The 19,381-nt window shown below is 42.8% G+C and overlaps 1 protein-coding gene across 1 annotated transcript in view; it reads right to left on the bottom strand.

The window, feature by feature from the left end:
* ST6GAL1 (ST6 beta-galactoside alpha-2,6-sialyltransferase 1) overlaps positions 1-19,381 on the bottom strand; it is a 54,596-nt gene that overhangs the window by 14,156 nt on the left and 21,059 nt on the right. Inside the window, exon 3 of the mRNA XM_033959054.1 lies at positions 5,755-5,856. Coding sequence (XP_033814945.1) covers positions 5,755-5,856 — 102 coding nt within the window. The remainder of the gene's footprint in view (positions 1-5,754; positions 5,857-19,381) is intronic.

Genomic DNA, 19,381 nt, shown 5'->3' with positions numbered 1-19,381 from the left:
AGATACAGATTTCAATACAACTCCTTACTGAGGAAAACTGCTGCTCATTCTGTATTTCTGCAAGCTGCCCACTATTATGCGGACAATAACAAGTCGGGTCATCTACTGGCCTCATACTTAAAGCATAAAAGTGAACGTAAATCCATCTCCTGCCTGACCCGGGTGGACGGCACTAATACTTCCACTACAACTGAGATATTACAGGAATTTAAAAACTTTTATGAAGTCTTGTACACAACTCAATCGCATAATAATGATGAACCACATGTATTTCTTGAAAAAGTCTCTTTGCCCCTTTTGCCCGATACGGATCATCAAGTTTCAAGTTTCAAGTTTAATACGTTTTTGATGAATCGCTTCTTCTAAATTCGAAGCGATGTACAATATAATAAAATTACAATGTAAAAACAAAATCATAGAAGATACTACTAACAAGGTTAAAAAAAACAAATTTGACAAAACTGGAGACAAAAGGAAAATAAGGGGATGAAGTTACATTTTAAATACAGTAGAATATACATAAAGGGAAGGCACATATGGGAGGGATAATGATAATAATTTTAAAAAGATAAAATTTGATAGGAGAGTAAAAATCGGAAATGAGACTCGAAAGATTAAATTTATGAGATTCTCATGATTATTAAAAAGTCACTTAGGAGCTAGTTAGTTTATGAATGCGTCACTGAACAGGAATGTTTTTAGTTTACATTTAAATTTTACTAAATTAGTTTCTTCCCTTAGAAAGCTCGGTAGAGAATTCCAAGTCTGGGGTGCAGTGACTGAAAAAATAAACTGACGACGTGTATTAATTATTTTTAGCGATGGAATCGTTAGAAGATGTTGTTCGGCAGATCTTAAAGTTCTATTAGCTGTATAAGGGATTAGCAGTTTGTGAATGAAAGCTGGAGTTTTATAAAGGAGTGATTTAAAGGTGATCAAACTGAGTTTATATATTATTCGATGACCCACCGGAAGCCAATGGGCTTCCTTAAGGAGCGGCGTTACGTGATCAAATTTTTTTGCTTTAAAGATGAGTTTAATGGATGTATTTTGTATTATCTGTAAGCGTTTTATTTCCTTTTGTGCTATACCTTTGAACAGGGCATTACAGTAATCTATCTTTGAAATGACAAGTGAATGAATGAGGATGTTTAGAGAATTGGCATTAAGGAACTGAACTGCCGAAATCATTGACACCATCAATGAGATGGCAACAAATAAAGCACCAGGATCAGATGGCATTACTGTCAAATTTTACCAAGTTTTTAAGACAACATTGGCCCCGCTTTTGCTACAGTTTTTTGAACACCTAGCAGATGGGCTTTCACTGAGGCGACTATAATTGCGATTCCCAAACAGGGCAAAGATCCTAAACTTGTTAGTAATTATAGACCACTCTCGATGATAAACGTCGATGCTAAAATTTATGCTAAACTACTAGCTTCCCGAATACAGAAAGTTTTATCTTTGCTGATTACTAAGGACCAAACAGGTTTTATGTATGGTTGCCACTCCTCCAACAACACGCGTACCCTGTCCAACATTATATCTGTATGTCAGTCGAAGTCCCACAAACTAGCCTTATTAGCCCTAGATGCTGAAAAGGCTTTCGACAGAGTGGAATGGCCCTTTTTGTTCGCCATACTTACTAAATATGGCTTCCCCTCACAATTTATTCAAATGATTAAAGTTTTATACTATGCCCCCTCTACTAAGATTTGCATCAATGGACGCCTTTCTGCTTCTTTTAGACCATCGAGAGGAACACGACAGGGATGCCCACTTTCGCCACTGTTATTCAACTTAGCTCTAGAGCCTCTGTTGACTGCTATCCATACAAATGACTCCATTAAGGGATTTGGCTATGAAACCATGGAGGTTAAACTATCCGCATATGCTGATGACATAATACTTTACGTAACTCCTGATTCAATTCCATCTGTCCTCAACGTGATAAACAACTATGCATTGGTTTCTGGATACAAATTTAATACATTAAAATCTGAGATACTGCCACTGAACTGTGCTCAAGACAAGCATGAATTGGACTCACATGGTTTTCTTTGGAACCCAACCAAGATTAAATATCTAGGTGTTTATGTGGGCTCCACTCTGGAGGATATGGAGCAGTACAACATAGACTATATCTAAATACCATCAAAGACTCCATTCGGAAGTGGTCACGTCTCAAGTTGACCTGGTGGGGCCGACTGGATACCATTAAAATGATGCTACTTCCTAAAATAAACTATATACTGAGCATGGTTCCATTTTGTTCAAACGACGTACATACCATAACATTGAAAGTTGCTTGAGTGCATTTTTATGGCAAAATAAACAACCTAGAATTGCGCTACATAAATTGAAGCAACCCAAAGAGATGGGGAGAGTTAATTTTCCTGACTTTTTTGCACTACCACCAAGCTTTCATCATGCGACATGGATCGTTGTGGTTGGATTCTGATTCCAATCCTAATTCTCCCATCTGGTTACAACTGGAAAAATGTCTGTATGATCCAACTTACCTAGCCTACACTCTATCTAGCCCTCTACGTACAAAGGATAAACAACAACCCATTTTCTATTCCACTCACAAAGTGCTTAAAGCCTACGACAACTTGTTTGAAATTAAATGCATGAATCTCATTGTATTTTGCTGTGGCATAACGATCATATCAAGATATAGGAAGTTGTGGCAGAATTGTGGCGTTTGGACTCTTCAAGATTTAATAAAGGACCTTCACACTCGTTACCACTTGCCCCCTCATCAACAATACCAGTGGATACAGCTGAGACATTGCTTGACCGCTCTTTATCCGGATGTGAGGAAATTGGGAACTACTCCAACTTTGATCTCTCAAACATCGTTAATTAATAAAAATAAAAAAGGAGTCACCTCGAGATGGTATATCCTATTGAGAAAGTCTTCGACTTATCCCCTGTCGAAGGTGATGAATGCATGGAATGGAGACTTGGGACTAGCATTAGAGGATGAAACTTGGCAGGCTCTCTGGAAAAAATTTGTTTAAATCCTCTCGATCTGCCAGCTTTCTTCAATCTATGTTCTTTCTATTGCATAGAACTCACTGGACCCCAATTAAGATTACAAAAATCTCAACTGGTCTTTCTCCCATGTGTTGGTCTTGAAATTTGCAGGAGGGCACCTTAACGCATATGATCTATGATTGTGCACACTTAGTAGGTTATTGGAATAAAGTATGGGAAACTATTTCTAAAATCTTAAACATGTCAGAACCTCTAAGTTTGTGCATTATTATACTAGGTCATCATGGCCTCCCGCATGCGCTGCCTGATCACAATGCGCGACTTCTCAACATATTGATATTTCTAGCCCTTAAAAACATATTACATTGCTGTCTAAGGTGAATTATAACACATGGTGAAATACGCTATGCCTTACGGTAAAATATGAAAGTGTTATAGCCGAAAAACATAAGGCCATGAGTTCCTATACTAAAATACGGAGTCCGGTTAACTCCTATTGCAACACAAGCTGACGACATTCAGTTCATGTGCTGAAACATGGATATCATCATCTAAACCTGGCTCTTACTTTATGGCTCACTCCCAGTGTTCCTATAGGTGTATGGCTCCGGTGTCTCTCTGTGCTCTGTGTTTTGGATTTTACATGTACTTTTGGCTGTATGTTGTGCTGCTACTTTCCTCCTTATAGATAGGCATGGTTCTGCCTGCTGTATTACATTATATAGATAATATTTTGTGAATCTTTGCATTGGTAAGGCATGCATGTTTCTTGCCTTGTTAACATTTATTGTACTTCATATACTAAACTCAATAAAAATTTTTGAACTAAAAAAAAAAAAAGTTTCAGCCCAGCGCCAAGCTCTATTCCATAAGGATATGAGTCCTTTACAGAATAGTGGTTAGCGCTGATTACATTACATTACATTACATTAGGGACTTCTATTCTGCTTATACCTTGCAGTTCAAGGCGGATTACAAAAGAGCTAACTGGACATTTCCAGTGAAGTTAGGACAGTTTTGGGGTTTTTTGTTTTTTTTTGGTTACAAGGGAAGAGAGGTACCTGGATTAATTCTGGAAGAACTTGCAAATTGGATATTAAATTGACTGTACGTTACTGTGTGATATAACAAATAGATTACAGTTAGAGTACAAATAAGATTACGTAACATTTCAGGGATCTGAATACTTGGTTGGTGTTTTGGGGAGGAAGAGATTATTTAAGTGGAGGTTTTGGGGGAGAATTTATCTAGGAGGAGGGGGAAGGGTTGGGTTAAGATATCTGGATAAATTTTTTGAAAAGTAGGGTTTTGATTTCTTTTCGAAAAGTTTTGATGTCACCCGTTGCCGTCAACAGGTTGGAGATGGAGTGGTTAAGTTTTGCTGCTTGCGTAGCCAGAAGGTTATCAAACATCTTTTTGCGCTGAGTGCCCTTGAGTGGAGGAAAGGCAAAAGGGTTCGGAGTTCTTCTTTGTCTTGAGGTGAGGATCTGGTTTAGGCGGTTGTTTAGATGGGGGGGGGAGGCGGAGCCGTTTAATGCTTTGAATAATAGACAGTAGAATTTGAATTGAATTCGTGCTTGCATAGGTAGCCAGTGAGAGTCTAGGAAGGCAGTTGTAATATGATCATATTTTCTCAGGGAGTAGATCAGTCTGAGGGCAGTGTTTTGTATAGTCTGAAATTGTTTTATCATGTTGGCAGGACAAGGTAGATAGAGGGAATTGCAATAGTCCAGTAGACCTAAGACTAGGGATTGGACAATTAGCCTGAATTGTGCAGCATCTGTCTATCGTTACTCCTAGGAGTTTGAGTTCGGGCTGTATTGGGTATTTGGTGTTTTTAATTTTCAGTTCTGTAATGGTGGGGGTTTTGGCCTTTTTGAGCAGAAGTAATTTTGTTTTATCTGAGTTTAGTTTCAGTTTGTGGTCTACCATCCATTTTTCCACTGCATCTAGGGTTATTTCCAGTTTTGCTGTAGTGGTGGGCTTTGATGGGTCGAAGGGGAGGAGTATGGTGATGTCGTCTGCGTAGCTGAAGGATGTAACATTTAAGTTATCTAAAGTGGCTCCAAGGGAGGAAATAAAGAGGTTGAAGAGCATAAGCGATAGAGGTGATCCTTGTGGAATTCCGCATGGGTTGGACCATGGTTCTGATTTGATATTATTGGACTTTACCCTGTAGGTTCTTGATTTGAGGAATCCTTGGAACCAATTGTAGACCTTGCCTGAGATCCCAATGGCATCAAGTATCTGTAGCAGTATGGAGTGGTCGACCAGGTCAAATGCTGCGGAGAGGTCTTTTCCAGCACCCATTTATAAGCATCATTTATTGAATTTCCCCCCCCCCCCAGTGTGGAAAAGCTTTATGAGGGAATTCTATAAATGAAGCTCAGAAAAGAGCAATGAAAAAATATGTCCAAATTTGTGTGCACTGTTATAGAATAGAACGTAATGTCGATTTCTGTGTCTAATTTTAGACACCAGACTTGTGCAATTTTTTGAAATGCCCTTGACATGCCCATGGCCACATCGCCTTTTGCATTGTATGCTAGTACAGTTGAGTCCATGCCTCGTAGATTAGCGCACTGCCAGATGTGTGCACAAATTTTAATGAATACCAGTTAACTTCAATTATTGGTTGTTATCACACATTGATAGTTTAAGGGCTCATTGTTCAATCATTGTGCATCTTGGGTGTGAATTCAGAATTACCTCTTATAACAATGGAACACTCATTTTTTCCTTACGTACCTCAGAAACTTCAGCATGATATGGTGCAGGATCCCACATAACTAAAATTCCAGAATTATACACGGAATTTGTAAGAAACTGATGCTCTTCTAATGTCACCAACTAAAAGAATGACAGAAAAAAAGGCAGTTCAAATTAAAACACCCATGAAATACCATCAAGGCAATTTTTAGAATATATCACAGAGATGTCCAAACTCCCATGACCTTGATTTAAGGTTTGTGCTAATAAAATGTAGTTAGAAACTCAATTGGTCTACTACCATTGTATCTTTCTTATGTCTTCTCATGCTCACCTGAGTAAGATTTACATTTTGTATTAGCTTTTACAACTATTTTTTAAAAACATCTAGTATAGATTTAAATGGGGAAAATTTTGCCATTTTTATCTGTTTTGTAAAGCATGTTCCAAGTAAATTATTTTAAAAGAATCTCATGGGGGGGCGCTGCTGAGCCCGCGGAAAATGGCAGCCTGATTACGGAGCTCCTGCCCTTGACTGCAAAATCATAATCACTATGTGCGAATAGAGCACAAAAAAAATACCTCTTTTGACATCCACGACCTTCTAAGCACTACTGCAATCAATAATCTGTGTTTCCATTCAAGCGGGTGAGATGGCCGATAAAAAAGTGGGCAAACGGCACAAACCCGAGCTGCCATCCCCATCTAAAGTCCCGCTGCCTAACACTGAGGGGAATAATAATAACAATGCAATTTTGGCAGAACTGAGAGAGCTGAAGGAGCTAGTCACGGAAATGAAAGCTAATACTGCTGAGATCAACAACAAACTCTCAAACTTATCGGCTGATTTTTCGCTCCTTCAGACACGAGTCGCCACGCTTGAGGACAAGATGGGTGCGACCACTCACTCAGTATCTGAGCTGCGCAAACAAACTAATAGAATCTCTACACTGGAAAGAGAACTGGAAGATAGCAGCAACCGTTCGCATAAGTGCAACATATGTTTGCTGGGGCTTGCTGAAGGGGCTCATGATCATGACCTGGCAAAGCACTTAGAAGAGCTGATTCCCAAGCTGCTTGACATCACCTTCCATCGGGACTTCGAAATTGATCGAGCGCACAGGGTGCCGTCCTTTCGCAATGCCAACGATCGCTTTCCCAGACCAGTGGTGTTTAAGTCGCTGAGATACCAACACGTCCTTGATATTATGCAGAGTGCAAAAATTTGTGCGCCTGTGAAGCACGAGGGTTCCACCATTCTATTCGTCCCTGATTTAAGCAAGACGACAGCACTCCGGCGAAAGCAACTGCTCTCATACAGACCTCAGCTCAAGCAACTAAATGCCAAATTCGGCATGCAGTATCCTGCCCATATGAGAGTTACGCTGAATAACCAGATGAAGGACTTCACCTCTCAGATGACCTTGCTGCCTACATTGAACAACATTCGCCTACCCCTATTCATCAGGTTTGATTGAGGACTGTCTGCTGGTCTTTTTCCATCTAATTTAAGTATCTCTGCCGGACTCCTGCATACAATTTATTTTATATATCGGACTATATGTTCCTAGTCTGTGTTGATGGTTGGTTATACCTGCAAATATGTAGACAAACAATTATGCAGTGGTTACTTTATATTAATGGACTTATGTCCATTTTTTTTTTCTTGTTTTCAATGTCAATGGGTGCTCTGTCTTCCTCACTGCTGTTTTAACTCTTGCTTTTGCTGCTGCACTCACAGTTTTCCATGTGGCTTATGTCACAATATTGTGTTTCTGATGTTCACAGCCTCTTACTTGTCCTCATTGTGATACTGCTTTTACACATTATAGAATACAGGTTTGTGCTAGGAATCTACATGGGTATGTATTTGGGTTTTTGGTTTTTTTTGTCTCTTTTTTCAGCCTTAGGTGTGCTAAGCAACAAGTCTTTACATATCCTTAATACATACTTTGATGTCCCTTGAAATTGTATCACTGAATGAAAAGGGGCTAAATAATAAGATAAAATTGAAAAAGATTTTGACCTATTTAGAGCAATGCAACCCTGATGTCATCATGATTCAAGAAACTCATTTAGATCAGACCGCCTCCAGTAAGGTTCACTTGTCCTGGGCCTTGCCAGTTTATTTCTCCCCTGCCCTAGACAAGAAAGATGGGGTATTAACTCTAATTCGAAAGAAACAAGGTCTCAATGTTTTATCCTCCTCCAATGACCTTAATGGAAGATAGGTCAAGATTACGTTGAGTTATGCTGGTCAATCTTTTACTATCCTTAACGTTTATGGCCCTAACGCTGACAACCCTGATTTTTTCCACTCACTTGCTTCCACGGTCCTGTCTGATGCCAATTCACAACTAATCCTGGGGGGTGACTTCAATATGGTATTGGACCCTGAAATAAGGGGTTTTAGAGATGGAAGATCTGAACCCTACCCATAGAAACCCCCAAAAATGACTTTCAGGACCCCCCTCCCCTGATTTTCCTATAGGAAATAATGGGGTTGTACTCACAGTCTCTGCAGTGCCTGCCTATCAGCTCTCTCTCTGCAGCTGAAGAGAAGGGAAAAGAATATCTGCCTCCAATTTTCTACATACAGTCCAATCTTCAGAATCTCCAGGTTGCTAGTCGGCCGGACCCTGACCGAAACCTTCACACCCTTGGAACCTCGACATGCGACCAGAGGCAGGAAAATGTAGCCTATGCCCTGACACCGGAGGGCTCTGGGGCAAATGCAGACTGTACTTAAGCTTCTGAAAAGGTTAGAAGACAAGCTTGCTCCCAGGGGAACAGACCCCAAGCTCTGAGGTGGCAACACAGCAGGCTGACTCCACAGGTCCACCCGAGGCTTGCCCTGTGAAGCTTCAGTTTGGCTCAATGCAAACTGCTTCCTTTCCCAGGCATAGATCCATGAATAAGGGGTCTCAAGGCACTAAAGCCACCGATAGGAGCAAACTAACATCAAAAATAAAAAATCTGAAAAACCTCTGCACGGTTCACTTGCAGAAAGAAAAAAATTATAGGGGGCTCTGTGTTCCTCTACTATACAGGAGCTGAAAACAATTTGTGCGGCTTTCTGCAAGATCTGGTTTGCGGTGACCCGTCATTTCTGCGCCAGAGAAAAACATGCCGACAATTGTGCGCAGACAATCCTGCGCAGGATGTATGCGCACCGGATTAAAATAGTAACTGTTAGCGCTCTGAGGGTGTGTGTGTGGGGAACCCCCCACTAAACTTACAAGTGTTTGCGCTCCCATTGGGGGGTGTGGGGGGAACCCCCCAAAACACTAAAAACTGCCAAATACCCCAAAAACTTAGTAAAACGGCAGTTTTCAGTGTAGTGGGGGGTTCCCCCACATACACCTCACATTCCTCCCCAATGGGAGAACAAACACTTGTAAGTTTAGTGGGGGGTTCCCCCTAAATGCCCCCTCACAGCGCTAACAATTACTGTTTTAATCCGGCATGCATGGGATTGTCGGCACACGATTGTCGGCGCGTTTTTGTCCAGCGTGCTTCTGTTACAGTAGCCGGTTCATGGGTACAGATTGAACACCTAGCGTAAATAGTCTGGAGTGGATGCACAGAACAGACATTAGTGTGTGCTAAGTGCCACATGGACCATAGTTACAAAATGATGGGGTATGACGGGGTACTGAAAAGTTCTCAGTCCAACCAGCCAGCTTCCTAAATTATAAGCGTTATTTTGCCACTGTAGCTAAAAAGAGTGTTATCTTATTTCTTTATGTGCCAATTTGCAGAAACAAAATTCTATGGTTTTGACATTGTTTCAGATCACTGATTGAACGATATCCACGTCATTCTCTTCTAGGTTGGATTGAGAAATATTCAGTACCCCAATGTATTTAATGTATACATATTTAGCAATTGATTGTTTATAGCATGTATTATTTGCCCTTAAGGCAGGATTTCTTTTTTTGAATTAAATTTATATAAGCAAAATAATAATACATTAAAAAATATATATATCAACATCATGAAAAAAGAGAGGAAAACAGGAAATAATCCAAAGGAAAAACCTAACCTGAGTTCTCATAGAAACAATAAATCACCACCTAGAAAGATTACTTAGCTACGAGTCTTTCCAGCTGATCTGGTTCAAAGAAAATATAATGCATATCTAGAGGGAAACTTTTTTGGTTCCCAATGCCAAATATCTAAATTTAAATTGAAAAAAATTGTTTCTATCTAATTTGGGTAGCCCTAGAAACATCTGGAGATATTTGGAGTTTTACTCCACAAAACAAAAATTCTAATCTAATCTAGTCTTCAATTTATATACTGGGAACCCCCCTAAACTTAGAATTGTTTGCGCTCCAGTTGGAGGGGGGGTGTGAGGGGGAACCCCCCACTACACTGAAAACTGCCATTTTGCTAATTTTGGGGGGTATTCGGCAGTTTTCAGTGTAGTGGGGGGGTCCCCCTCACACACCCCCAACGGGCACGCGAAAACTAGTAAGTTTAGTGGGGGGGTTCTCCTCAACCTCCCCTCACACTGTTAACAGTTTGCACATACGTCCTGCGCGCGTTTGTCAGTGCATTTTTGTCCAACTTGCTTCTGTACCTTCAATGGCACCTATCACCAATTAAGACAATTAGTTTATATGTATAATGACCTATTCTGTAAGTGCATGTTCAATTGTATGCCCGTATTTGGGTGCCATTTATAGAATATGGGGTATTTGGTGAAGTGTGTAGCAGTTTCAGAAGAATCCAAAAAAAAAAAAAAAAGTGTCTGTGGTGGAAAGAAGCCCTTTTTCAAAGGACTGAACAGGAGAGAACAACTAGCTGCACAGAAAGGAGGTCCCCAGAGGCAGAGAGGTAATCTTTGAAGCTGGAAGGGTTTAAAGAATGTGAGTGACTGTCGGGTCTGGAGGTAGAAAGATGACTGCCGAGGCCGGAGTAGAAAGTGTGACTACTAGGGCCAGGGGAATGAAGAAATTGACTGCTATGGCTACAGGAGTGGAAAGAATGACCACTGGGGCTGAATGGCAACTGTTGAGGCTGGAGTAGAAAGCACAGTTACTTACCGTAACAAGTGTTATCCAGGGACAGCAGGCAGCTATTCTCAACATGTGAGTAACGTCATCCAAGGAGCCTGGATGCGGACAGCTTCGCAAGCAGACTTGCTTGAAGAACTTTAGAAAGTTTGCGACTGCCAGACCGCGCATGCGCGAATGCCTTCCTGCCAGACACAGGACGCGCGTCTTCTCAGTTCAGATAGCTAGCAGAGAAGCCAACCAGGGGAGGTGGGTGGATTGTGAGAATAGCTGCCTGCTGTCCCTGGATAACACCTGTTATGGTAAGTAACTGCTTTATCCCAGGACAAGCAGGCGGCTGTGGGTGACCTCCAAGCTAACCAGAATGGGATGGTGGGAGTGTTGGCAATTCAGGAGAATAAATTTTGTAACACTGCCTGGCCGAAATGGCCATCCCGTCTGGAAAAAGCATCCAAACAATAATGAGAGGTGAAGGTATGAACCAAGGACCAAGTGGCAGCTTTACAGATTTCCTCAATAGGAGTAGATCTAAGGAAAGCTACTGATGCCGCCATGGCTCTGACTTTATGGGCTGTGACTCGACTCTGTAGATGCAGTCCAGCCTGAGCATAGCAGAGAGAGATGCAAGCAGCCGTCCAGTTGGAGATGGTGCGTTTGGAAATTGGCTGTCGCAACTTATTTGGATCAAAAGAGATAAAAAGTTGTGTGGCTTTGTGCATTGCAAGTAGAAAGCCAAAGCACGCTTACAGTCCAGAGTATGAAGAGCTGTTTCTCTAGGATGAGAATGAGGCTTTGGAAAAAAAACTGGAAATACAATGGATTGGTTGAGATGAAATTTTGAAACCACTTTAGGTAAGAATTTAGGATGAGTACGAAGGACCACCTTGTCATGATGGAATACTGTAAAAGGTGGGTCCGCTACTAAAGCTTGTAGTTCACTGACTCTGCGAGCATACGTGACAGCAATGAGAAAAAAAAACCACTTTCCAAGTGAGATATCTGAGATGAGCTGAAGCCATTGGTTCAAAAGGAGGCTTCATCAATTGAGCAAGAACAACATTGAGATCTCAAACCACTGGAGGAGGTTTGAGAGGTGGCTTGACATTGAAAAGTCCTTTCATAAATCTGGAAACCACAAGATGAGCAGAAAGGGGTTTTCCTTCGATAGGCTGATGAAAAGCAGCAATCACACTAAGATGGATTCGAATGGAAGTGGATTTGAGGCCTGATTGAGATAAATGCAACAGGTAATCCAAAACTGAAGACAAGGAGGTAGATTGAGGCTCCTTGTGATGAATGGTGCACCAAGCAGAAAATCTAGTCCATTTCTGATTGTAGCATTATCTAGTGGTAGGCTTCCTGGAAGCCTCTAAAATGTCCTTGACATTGTTTGGGTTTAACTGTGTTGGAGCACGTCCTTATCCCGGAGGGCATGCTTTCCAGCTTCGCGATGGGATTCGCAGCACTGATTTTTTTGCTTACTTACAATTGGATCATTATGTGTACTCGTTGGTGAAGGAGGATCTGCAATTGGGTTTTGGTGCTAAGCTTCGGGCCTTTTTTGCTCCCTTTTCGGAGGACGGCTTATCGGTTTCGGCGTTACATCAGGTGTTGAGAGCTGTTGGCCTGCCTCGGATGTGGGATTCTCTCTGTGCTTGTTGGGCCCCGGACTTAGGCTTACGGCCCACGGATCTGAATATGGCCTGCCTTATTAAGCATATTCCCACCCTTTCAATTTAGGCTGAACTCCAGGAGTGTCAGTTTCGGGTGCTACATCGTGCTTATTTTACACAAGTCCAACTTTTCACTCAGGTTTGGCAGAGTCGCCGCAATGTGAGAAATGCACTCGTGCACCTAAGTCCTTTTTTTCATGCCTTTTGGAGCTGTTCTGTGGTCTGGGCTTTTTGGCGATGGGTGATTTGTTACTTGGAGCTTCTGTTCGGCCGCTCTATACCTCTTACTCCAGCGGGGTTTTTGTTGGATAAATATGAGGCTTTTCGTTTTCCCCCAGGGGGGGTCGGTTATTTTTGCGGAAGGCTGGCTTAGTGGCTAAAAAGATTATTTTGGGAGAATGGGTTTTGGATCGGGCTCCTTATTGGGCTTGGTGTAATTGCTTGCACGCTGTGATGCATCAATCAAAATTTTTTTCTACAGGTGTGGGGACCTTATATTTACTCTGTCTTCTCGAGCCTGCAGTTTGATTGTTAATACTTTGCCTATTTGATTCCTGAATGGTAGGTGGTTTGCGGCCTTGGGGTGGCCTCCTCCTGGCCTTTCTCCGCCCTTTTTGTTTGTTTTTTTTACTTTGTGTTCTTTTTTCTTTTTCCCCTTTTCTCTTTCTTCTTAGGGAGGTTCATTGTCGGATTCTTTGGGTCTCGTCAGAGTCCAGGGCCCTGAATGTTTTCTTTCTATTTAGTTCTTGTTCTGGCCTCCCACCTGTATATGCTGGATGGGGTCTTTTTTTTGGGGGGTGGGGGGTTGGGGGATGGTGTGGGGGTTCTGGGACTTGAGATCTATTTGCTGTACGGCTTTTGGTGCATCCATGTGTTCTTTGTTGTGTTCATTGTTTGGGGTTTTTTTTGCCTTTGCTGTGCTTCATTAACCAACTGTTTCCAGTACACCTGTCCACCAGACTGAGGGACTATACCTTTTCATACTATGTTTATTGACATTTTGGCCATTTTCTCACCTTTGTCTTTTGGTGATCGGTATGTTTGACCTTTTTCTAATAAAACAGATTTCAACTAAATGTCCTTGATAGACTGAGAAAACTGTAAAGTGGCTGTCAGGTTGAGCGGTACCAAGCTGTCAGGTTTAGAGACTGCAGGTTGGGATGAAGTAGAGATCCCTGACTCTGTGTAAGCAGAAAGGGAAAAACTGGTAGAAGTAGTGGCTCCCTGCTGCTGAGTTGCAGTAGAAGGGAGAACCAAGGTTGCCTGGGCCACCGAATAGCTATCAGAATCATGGTGGCATGTTCCTGTTTGAGTTTGACAAGTGTCTTGAGAATGAGAGGGAATGGCGGGAACGCATAGAGAAACTGATTCTTCCATTCCAGGAGAAAAGTATCTGCCTCCAGTCGGTGAGGAGAGTATATCCTGGAGCAGAACTGAGGCAGTTTGTTGTTGTGGGGAGATGTTGTGAGGAGTCCCCCACTGAAAAAAAAATGTGATGAAGAGACGAGGAATGGAGTGTCCATTTGTGAGTTTGTAGAAGATGACTCAATATGTCCGCCAGACAGTTTTTCTCTCCTTGAATGTAGACAGCTTTCAGGAAGGTGTTGTGAATGATTGTCCAATGCCAAACTTTCAGAGCTTCCTGAGAAAGAGGGAGAGATCCTGTTCCTCCCTGCTTGTTGACATAGTACATGGTGACTTGATTGTCTGTACGAATGAGGACTACCTGGCGTGAAGAAGATGCTGAAAAGCTATGAGAGCATTGAAGATCGCTCTGAGTTCCAACAGATTGATATGACACTGACAATCCGTGCTGGACCAATGGCCTTGAGTACGGAGACCATCGAGATGAGCTCCCCAAGCATAGGTTGAAGAACCTGTCGTGAGGACCTTCTAATGAGGGGGCGTTTGAAACAGTAAACCTCTGGAGAGTTTGGAAGAGAGCATCACCATTGGAGAGACTGTCTCAACGAAGGAGTCACTCTAATGTGTTGAGAAAGTGGGTCGAAATTCTGAGCCCTCTGAGATGCCAGAGCCACTGAGGGATTCTGTGGTGAAGTCTGGCAAAAGGAGTCACGTGAACAGTAGAAGCCATGTGACCTAGAAGAACCATCATGTGTCTTTCTGAAATCGAAGAGAGGGAAGACATTTTGTGGCAGAGTTGAAGAAGAGCATCCTGACGTTGACGAGGAAGGAATGCTCTGAGTTGTTCAGTATACAGGACAGCTCCGATGAACTGTAGAGTTTGAGTGGGTTGTAGCTGGGATTTGGGAAAGTTGATTTCGAACCCCAAACTTTGGAGGAACCAAATAGTCTGTTGGGTCGCTACAATAACCCCTTGAGATGTTGAAGCTTTGATGAGCCAGTTGTCCAAGTATGGGAACATTTGTAGACCATGGTTCCGCAGAGCTGCTGCTACTACAACTAGGCACTTGGTGAAGACTCTTGGAGATGATGCCAGGCCGAAGGGTAGCACTCTGTATTGGAAATGCAGAATTCCCACCTGAAATCTGAGGAACTGTCAAGAGGCTGGATGAATGGGAATGTGAATGTAAGCCTTTTTGAGATCTAGACAAAATAACCAATCGTTCTAATCTAGAAGGGGATATAAGGATGCCAGAGACAACATACGGAATTTTTCTTTGACTAAAAATTTGTTGAGCGCTCTGAGATCCAAGATAGGACGCAGATCACCCGTCTTCTTCGGAACTAGGATGTAACGGAAGTAAAACCCCCCTGCTCTGCTGTTCCAGGGGAACTTCTTCGATGGCACGGAGATGAAGCAGAGCTTGAGCTTCCTGAAGAAGAAGGGTGGTCTGCGATGAATTGGAAGGATACTCTCTTGGAGGAAGATCTGGTGGAATCTGGAAGAAACGAAGAGGATAGAAACCCAAAGGTCTGATATAATGATCTCCCAGCAGTGATAAAAATGATGGAAATGACCTCCAATGGGAAGGGGAGAGGACAGAGGCAGAACGATAGAGGTTATGCTCTGTATCAGATGGTCAAAAAAGGTTGAGAGGCCTTAGGCACAGCAGGAGTCTGAAGTTTTTGCTGCCTTTGCTGTTGCTGTTGTTTCTTAGGAGGCACTCGTGTATAAGGAGCTGCTCTCTGTTGAAAAAGCCTCTGGTAAGATGGAAGAGGCCTGAAGCCTTTAGAGGTGGAAGGCTTAGGTTTAGGTCGAATGATGGAAGCAAACAATTTCTCATGCCCAGACAATCATTTAGTAGCTGCCTCGATGGAGTCATCAAACAATTCATTGCCCTGACAAGGGATGTTGGCCAGACGATCTTGAAGATTGGGGTCCATGTCTGCAGTGCGAAGCCAGGCAAGCCGGTGCATTGCTACTGAGAAGGCAGTGACCCTCGAGGAAAGTTTAAATGCATCATAGGAAGATTGAAGAAGATGCATGCGGAGTTGAGCCAGAGTGGTAGTCACATGTTGAAACTCTGGAAGATAATGTTGAGGAATATATATGGAAAAACCAGGCAGGAGGTCAAGCAAATGCTTGAAATAAGACGTAAAAACAAAATTGTAATTCAAAACTCTAATTGCCATAAGAGAATTTTGATATAGGCGACGACCAAATTTGTCCATGATCCTGCCCTCTCTTCCAGGAGGGACAGTGGCATAAATCTTGGCAGGATTGGTCCTTTTCAGAGAAGACTCCACGAGAAGGGACTGATGGGATAACTAAGATTTCTCAAAGCCCTTGCAGTGGACCATCCTGTAACGAGATTCCAGATTTCCAGGCACAGTAGGAATGGAATAAGATGTTTCAAGATTCCGCTTAAAGGTTTGAGAAAGAAGTCTATTGATGGGCAATTTTAGAGGCTACGCAGGAGGACGAGACCCATTTTCTCCAAAAACTCCGTAGAGTTTTTGGAATCAGAGTCCAAAGTAATATTGAGATCCGTAGAGTTTTTGGAATCAGAGTCCAAAGTAATATTGAGATCCTTACTCATTTGATGTAGGAATTTAGAAAAAGATATCTGCTCCGAGGAAGGGAGATCTCGAGGGGAAGAAGGTGACCTCGAGGCGCCTCTCAAAGCAGAGAACGAAGGTGAAGCTTCTCTGGAGTACTGATACCCGAGGTCTGAATATGCAGGTATAGATGACTCACTGAGAGAATGGATAGAATCCCTCAAAGGAGAAGAAGCATAGTTGTAAGGCTCTGGAGGTGGTGTCCTCGACTTCGGAGCTGGAGGCCTCGAAGAGTCTCGAGGCCTGGAGAAGCGAAGCCTGTCTCGAGAAGAGGACCTGTGCCTCGATGGATGCCTCAGCTGATGTGGAGAACTGTGCCTCGAACCAGGCAGGTCCTGCTGAGAGGAATGTTGAGGAGGCCTTGCCCTATGCCTCGGAAAGGGTGACATCTTATTTGTGGAGATCAAAGTCAAGACCCCAATCCTGGTGTCGAGGTATCTCAAGGCACTCCTTGGATAGAGTGTGTAGCCTCCAGACGAGACACTCGCAAAGACTGGACTCCTTGCATAGAGTGTGTAGAATCCTCTTGAAGTACTCTCAAGGACTCGACTCCTTACATAGAGTGTGTAATTCAGCTCGAGGCACTGTTAAGGACTCGACTCCTTGTGATACTGCTGAGTGTTCAGGCTGGACTGCAGGAAGCAGAGTCGAGGCAGGAGTATGTTTGGCAAGCATATTACTAAACTTCTGACCCATAATGGTCTGGATCATAGCCTGCAAATGTGACACAGAGACTTGAGGGTCTGGCACATTTGGTGTGGCTGTAGTCTCCGGAGAAGAGGAGGAAGAATGACTCTTCGGTTTGGAGACATGCTTCTTGGCCAGCTTCAGAACCATTGTTGGAACAGACTGCTGCGCTACCTGACCTGAGGGAGACAGCGAGGAAAGCGACACCTCAGGAGAAGATCTTAACAGATTTGCTCGAGGATGAGGGCTTTCCAAACTAATGTGAGGTCGAGGCAGAAGGCAGAACCCCCATGAGAGACTTGACCGGATTCGAGGTCGAGACCAGGGTAAGTGGATCCATACCGCTGAAGATTTTCTCCACCTGAACTCGACGACGTTTAATGGCTCGAGGTTGAAGGGTAGCACAGCAGGCACATGACTCCGGACAATGGTCAGGTCTCAAACACTGAACACACCACCTTTGTGAGTCAGTGAGGGAAATTGCGCGCTGGCAACGGCTACGCTTCTTGAAGCCTGTGACCGGCTGGAACATAAAAGGAAATCGAAGCCCACAGGCTGAGGTCGCGAGGCAGGCCCCACCGTGACACAAAGAAAAAAGGAAATTAAGTTTTGTTTTTTAAAGTAAAATGAAAATACACCAAGAACACCGCGATCCTGTAAGAAAATAATACACGAGTCGCGGTGAGAGAAGGCACGAAGTATAACTGAGTCTAGTGCAGAGCATTAAAATAAGACTACTCGGCTCCGCCGAAAACTGAGAACTGAGGAGACACGCGCCCTGCGTTGGGCGGGAAGGCACTCGCACATGCACAGTGCGGCAGTCACAAACTTTCTAAAGTTCTTCAAGCAAGTCTGCTTGCAAAGCTGTCCGCATCTGGGCTCCGTGGATGAAGTCCCCACATGTTGAGAATAGGCTGCCTGCTTGTCCTGGGATAAAGAAAGAGTACTGGGGCCAGAGGGAAGAAAGATGGATACAGAGACTGCAGGGATAGTTAGTGACTGTCAAGATTAGACAATGTAGTGGGACTGAGGGTACTGTAGATGGGAGGGTATGTGATGGGAGGGTATGTGATGGATTGACTGGTGGGGTCAGGATAGGAGTGGAAAAAGTAGCTTCTTGTGACTGGGGTGACAGAGAAGAGTGACTACAGTGGCAATGGAGATAGTGTTTGTGGCAGTGGTGGCAGGGGAAGGTTTTGGAGAGAATGAGTCCCCTCCAGTGAATTCACCAGACTAATTGTTATTTCTTCTCATAAACAGTTTATAACCTCTAATCTAGGCTAGCCTAGGAGAGATTTAGGGAGGACTCATCAACCTGGGCTACTGTTTATACAGGTCATTTTACCACAACTTGTGCTATTTTAGCACAGGTCCAATTTTATGCAGATACCTAGTTACTAATAGCATGGGTTAACAATAGAATAACCCATCTTAAAGGTAACTCCCTCCCTTAGTGTAAGTCTCACTTTTGTGAAAGGTCTGTTTTGTGCAGTTGTTTGCAGTCTGTGAAGGAAATGTAGCACTGTATTGATAAGTAAGTACAAAAGTGAAATCCTCTTTTGTAACCATGACCTCAGCTGTCATGTGACATTTCCCTAACTCATGTTTAACATTGTGTTATTTCCTGTTAAATACGAAAGTGCTTTTGCATTACAAATGAAGCATTTCATTTTCCTCTCTGTGGATTTCCCAGGGTCAATTTCTTTGTTTTGGGTATTTCATTGTCATACAAGGTGGGCATTTTTTGCAACTTATTTTTATGTTAAATGAATATTACAACTTGAGTTAAGCTTCACAAGCTGCCTTAGAAAGTTAACAGTATCTCAAGAAGTATTGCTAACTTTCTCCCAAAATAATCAGTCCCCTAACACATGAATCAGTGATCCCAGGAGCAAATTTAAGGACTAGGCCACAAGGAGAAAGCTTGTCCTCTGATGCCTTATTTAACAACAGCATCCCCTCCAGATCAATGCTCCCTCTAAGGAATGGCTGGGCGTGTGCAAATTTTTATCACTTGAGTGATAAGTTCTAAAAAAATGTTTTCTTGTGAGCAGCAAGTTCTAAAAAAACAATTTTCCAGATTTGCAAGTATTTTTGTGAGCGACCATGTAAAATCTTTGCGTGACACTCCTAGAATGTATGAGCTATTGCTTATGTGCTCATCTTAGAGGGGACATAGCTCTAGACTCACAATCCACCTCCCATATCTTAGAATAATAAAGGCTGACTTTCATGCAATAATATTGTTAGGGACCTGTGGCTATCAAAGAAGGGGTGCAAGGGTGATGGGGAATCACACCT

This window comes from Geotrypetes seraphini, chromosome 9 (genome assembly GCF_902459505.1).
Source record: "Geotrypetes seraphini chromosome 9, aGeoSer1.1, whole genome shotgun sequence".
Lineage (NCBI taxonomy): Eukaryota > Metazoa > Chordata > Amphibia > Gymnophiona > Dermophiidae > Geotrypetes > Geotrypetes seraphini.
The sequence above is the reverse complement of the archived record's forward strand: the minus strand, read 5'-3'. Positions and strand labels throughout refer to the sequence as shown.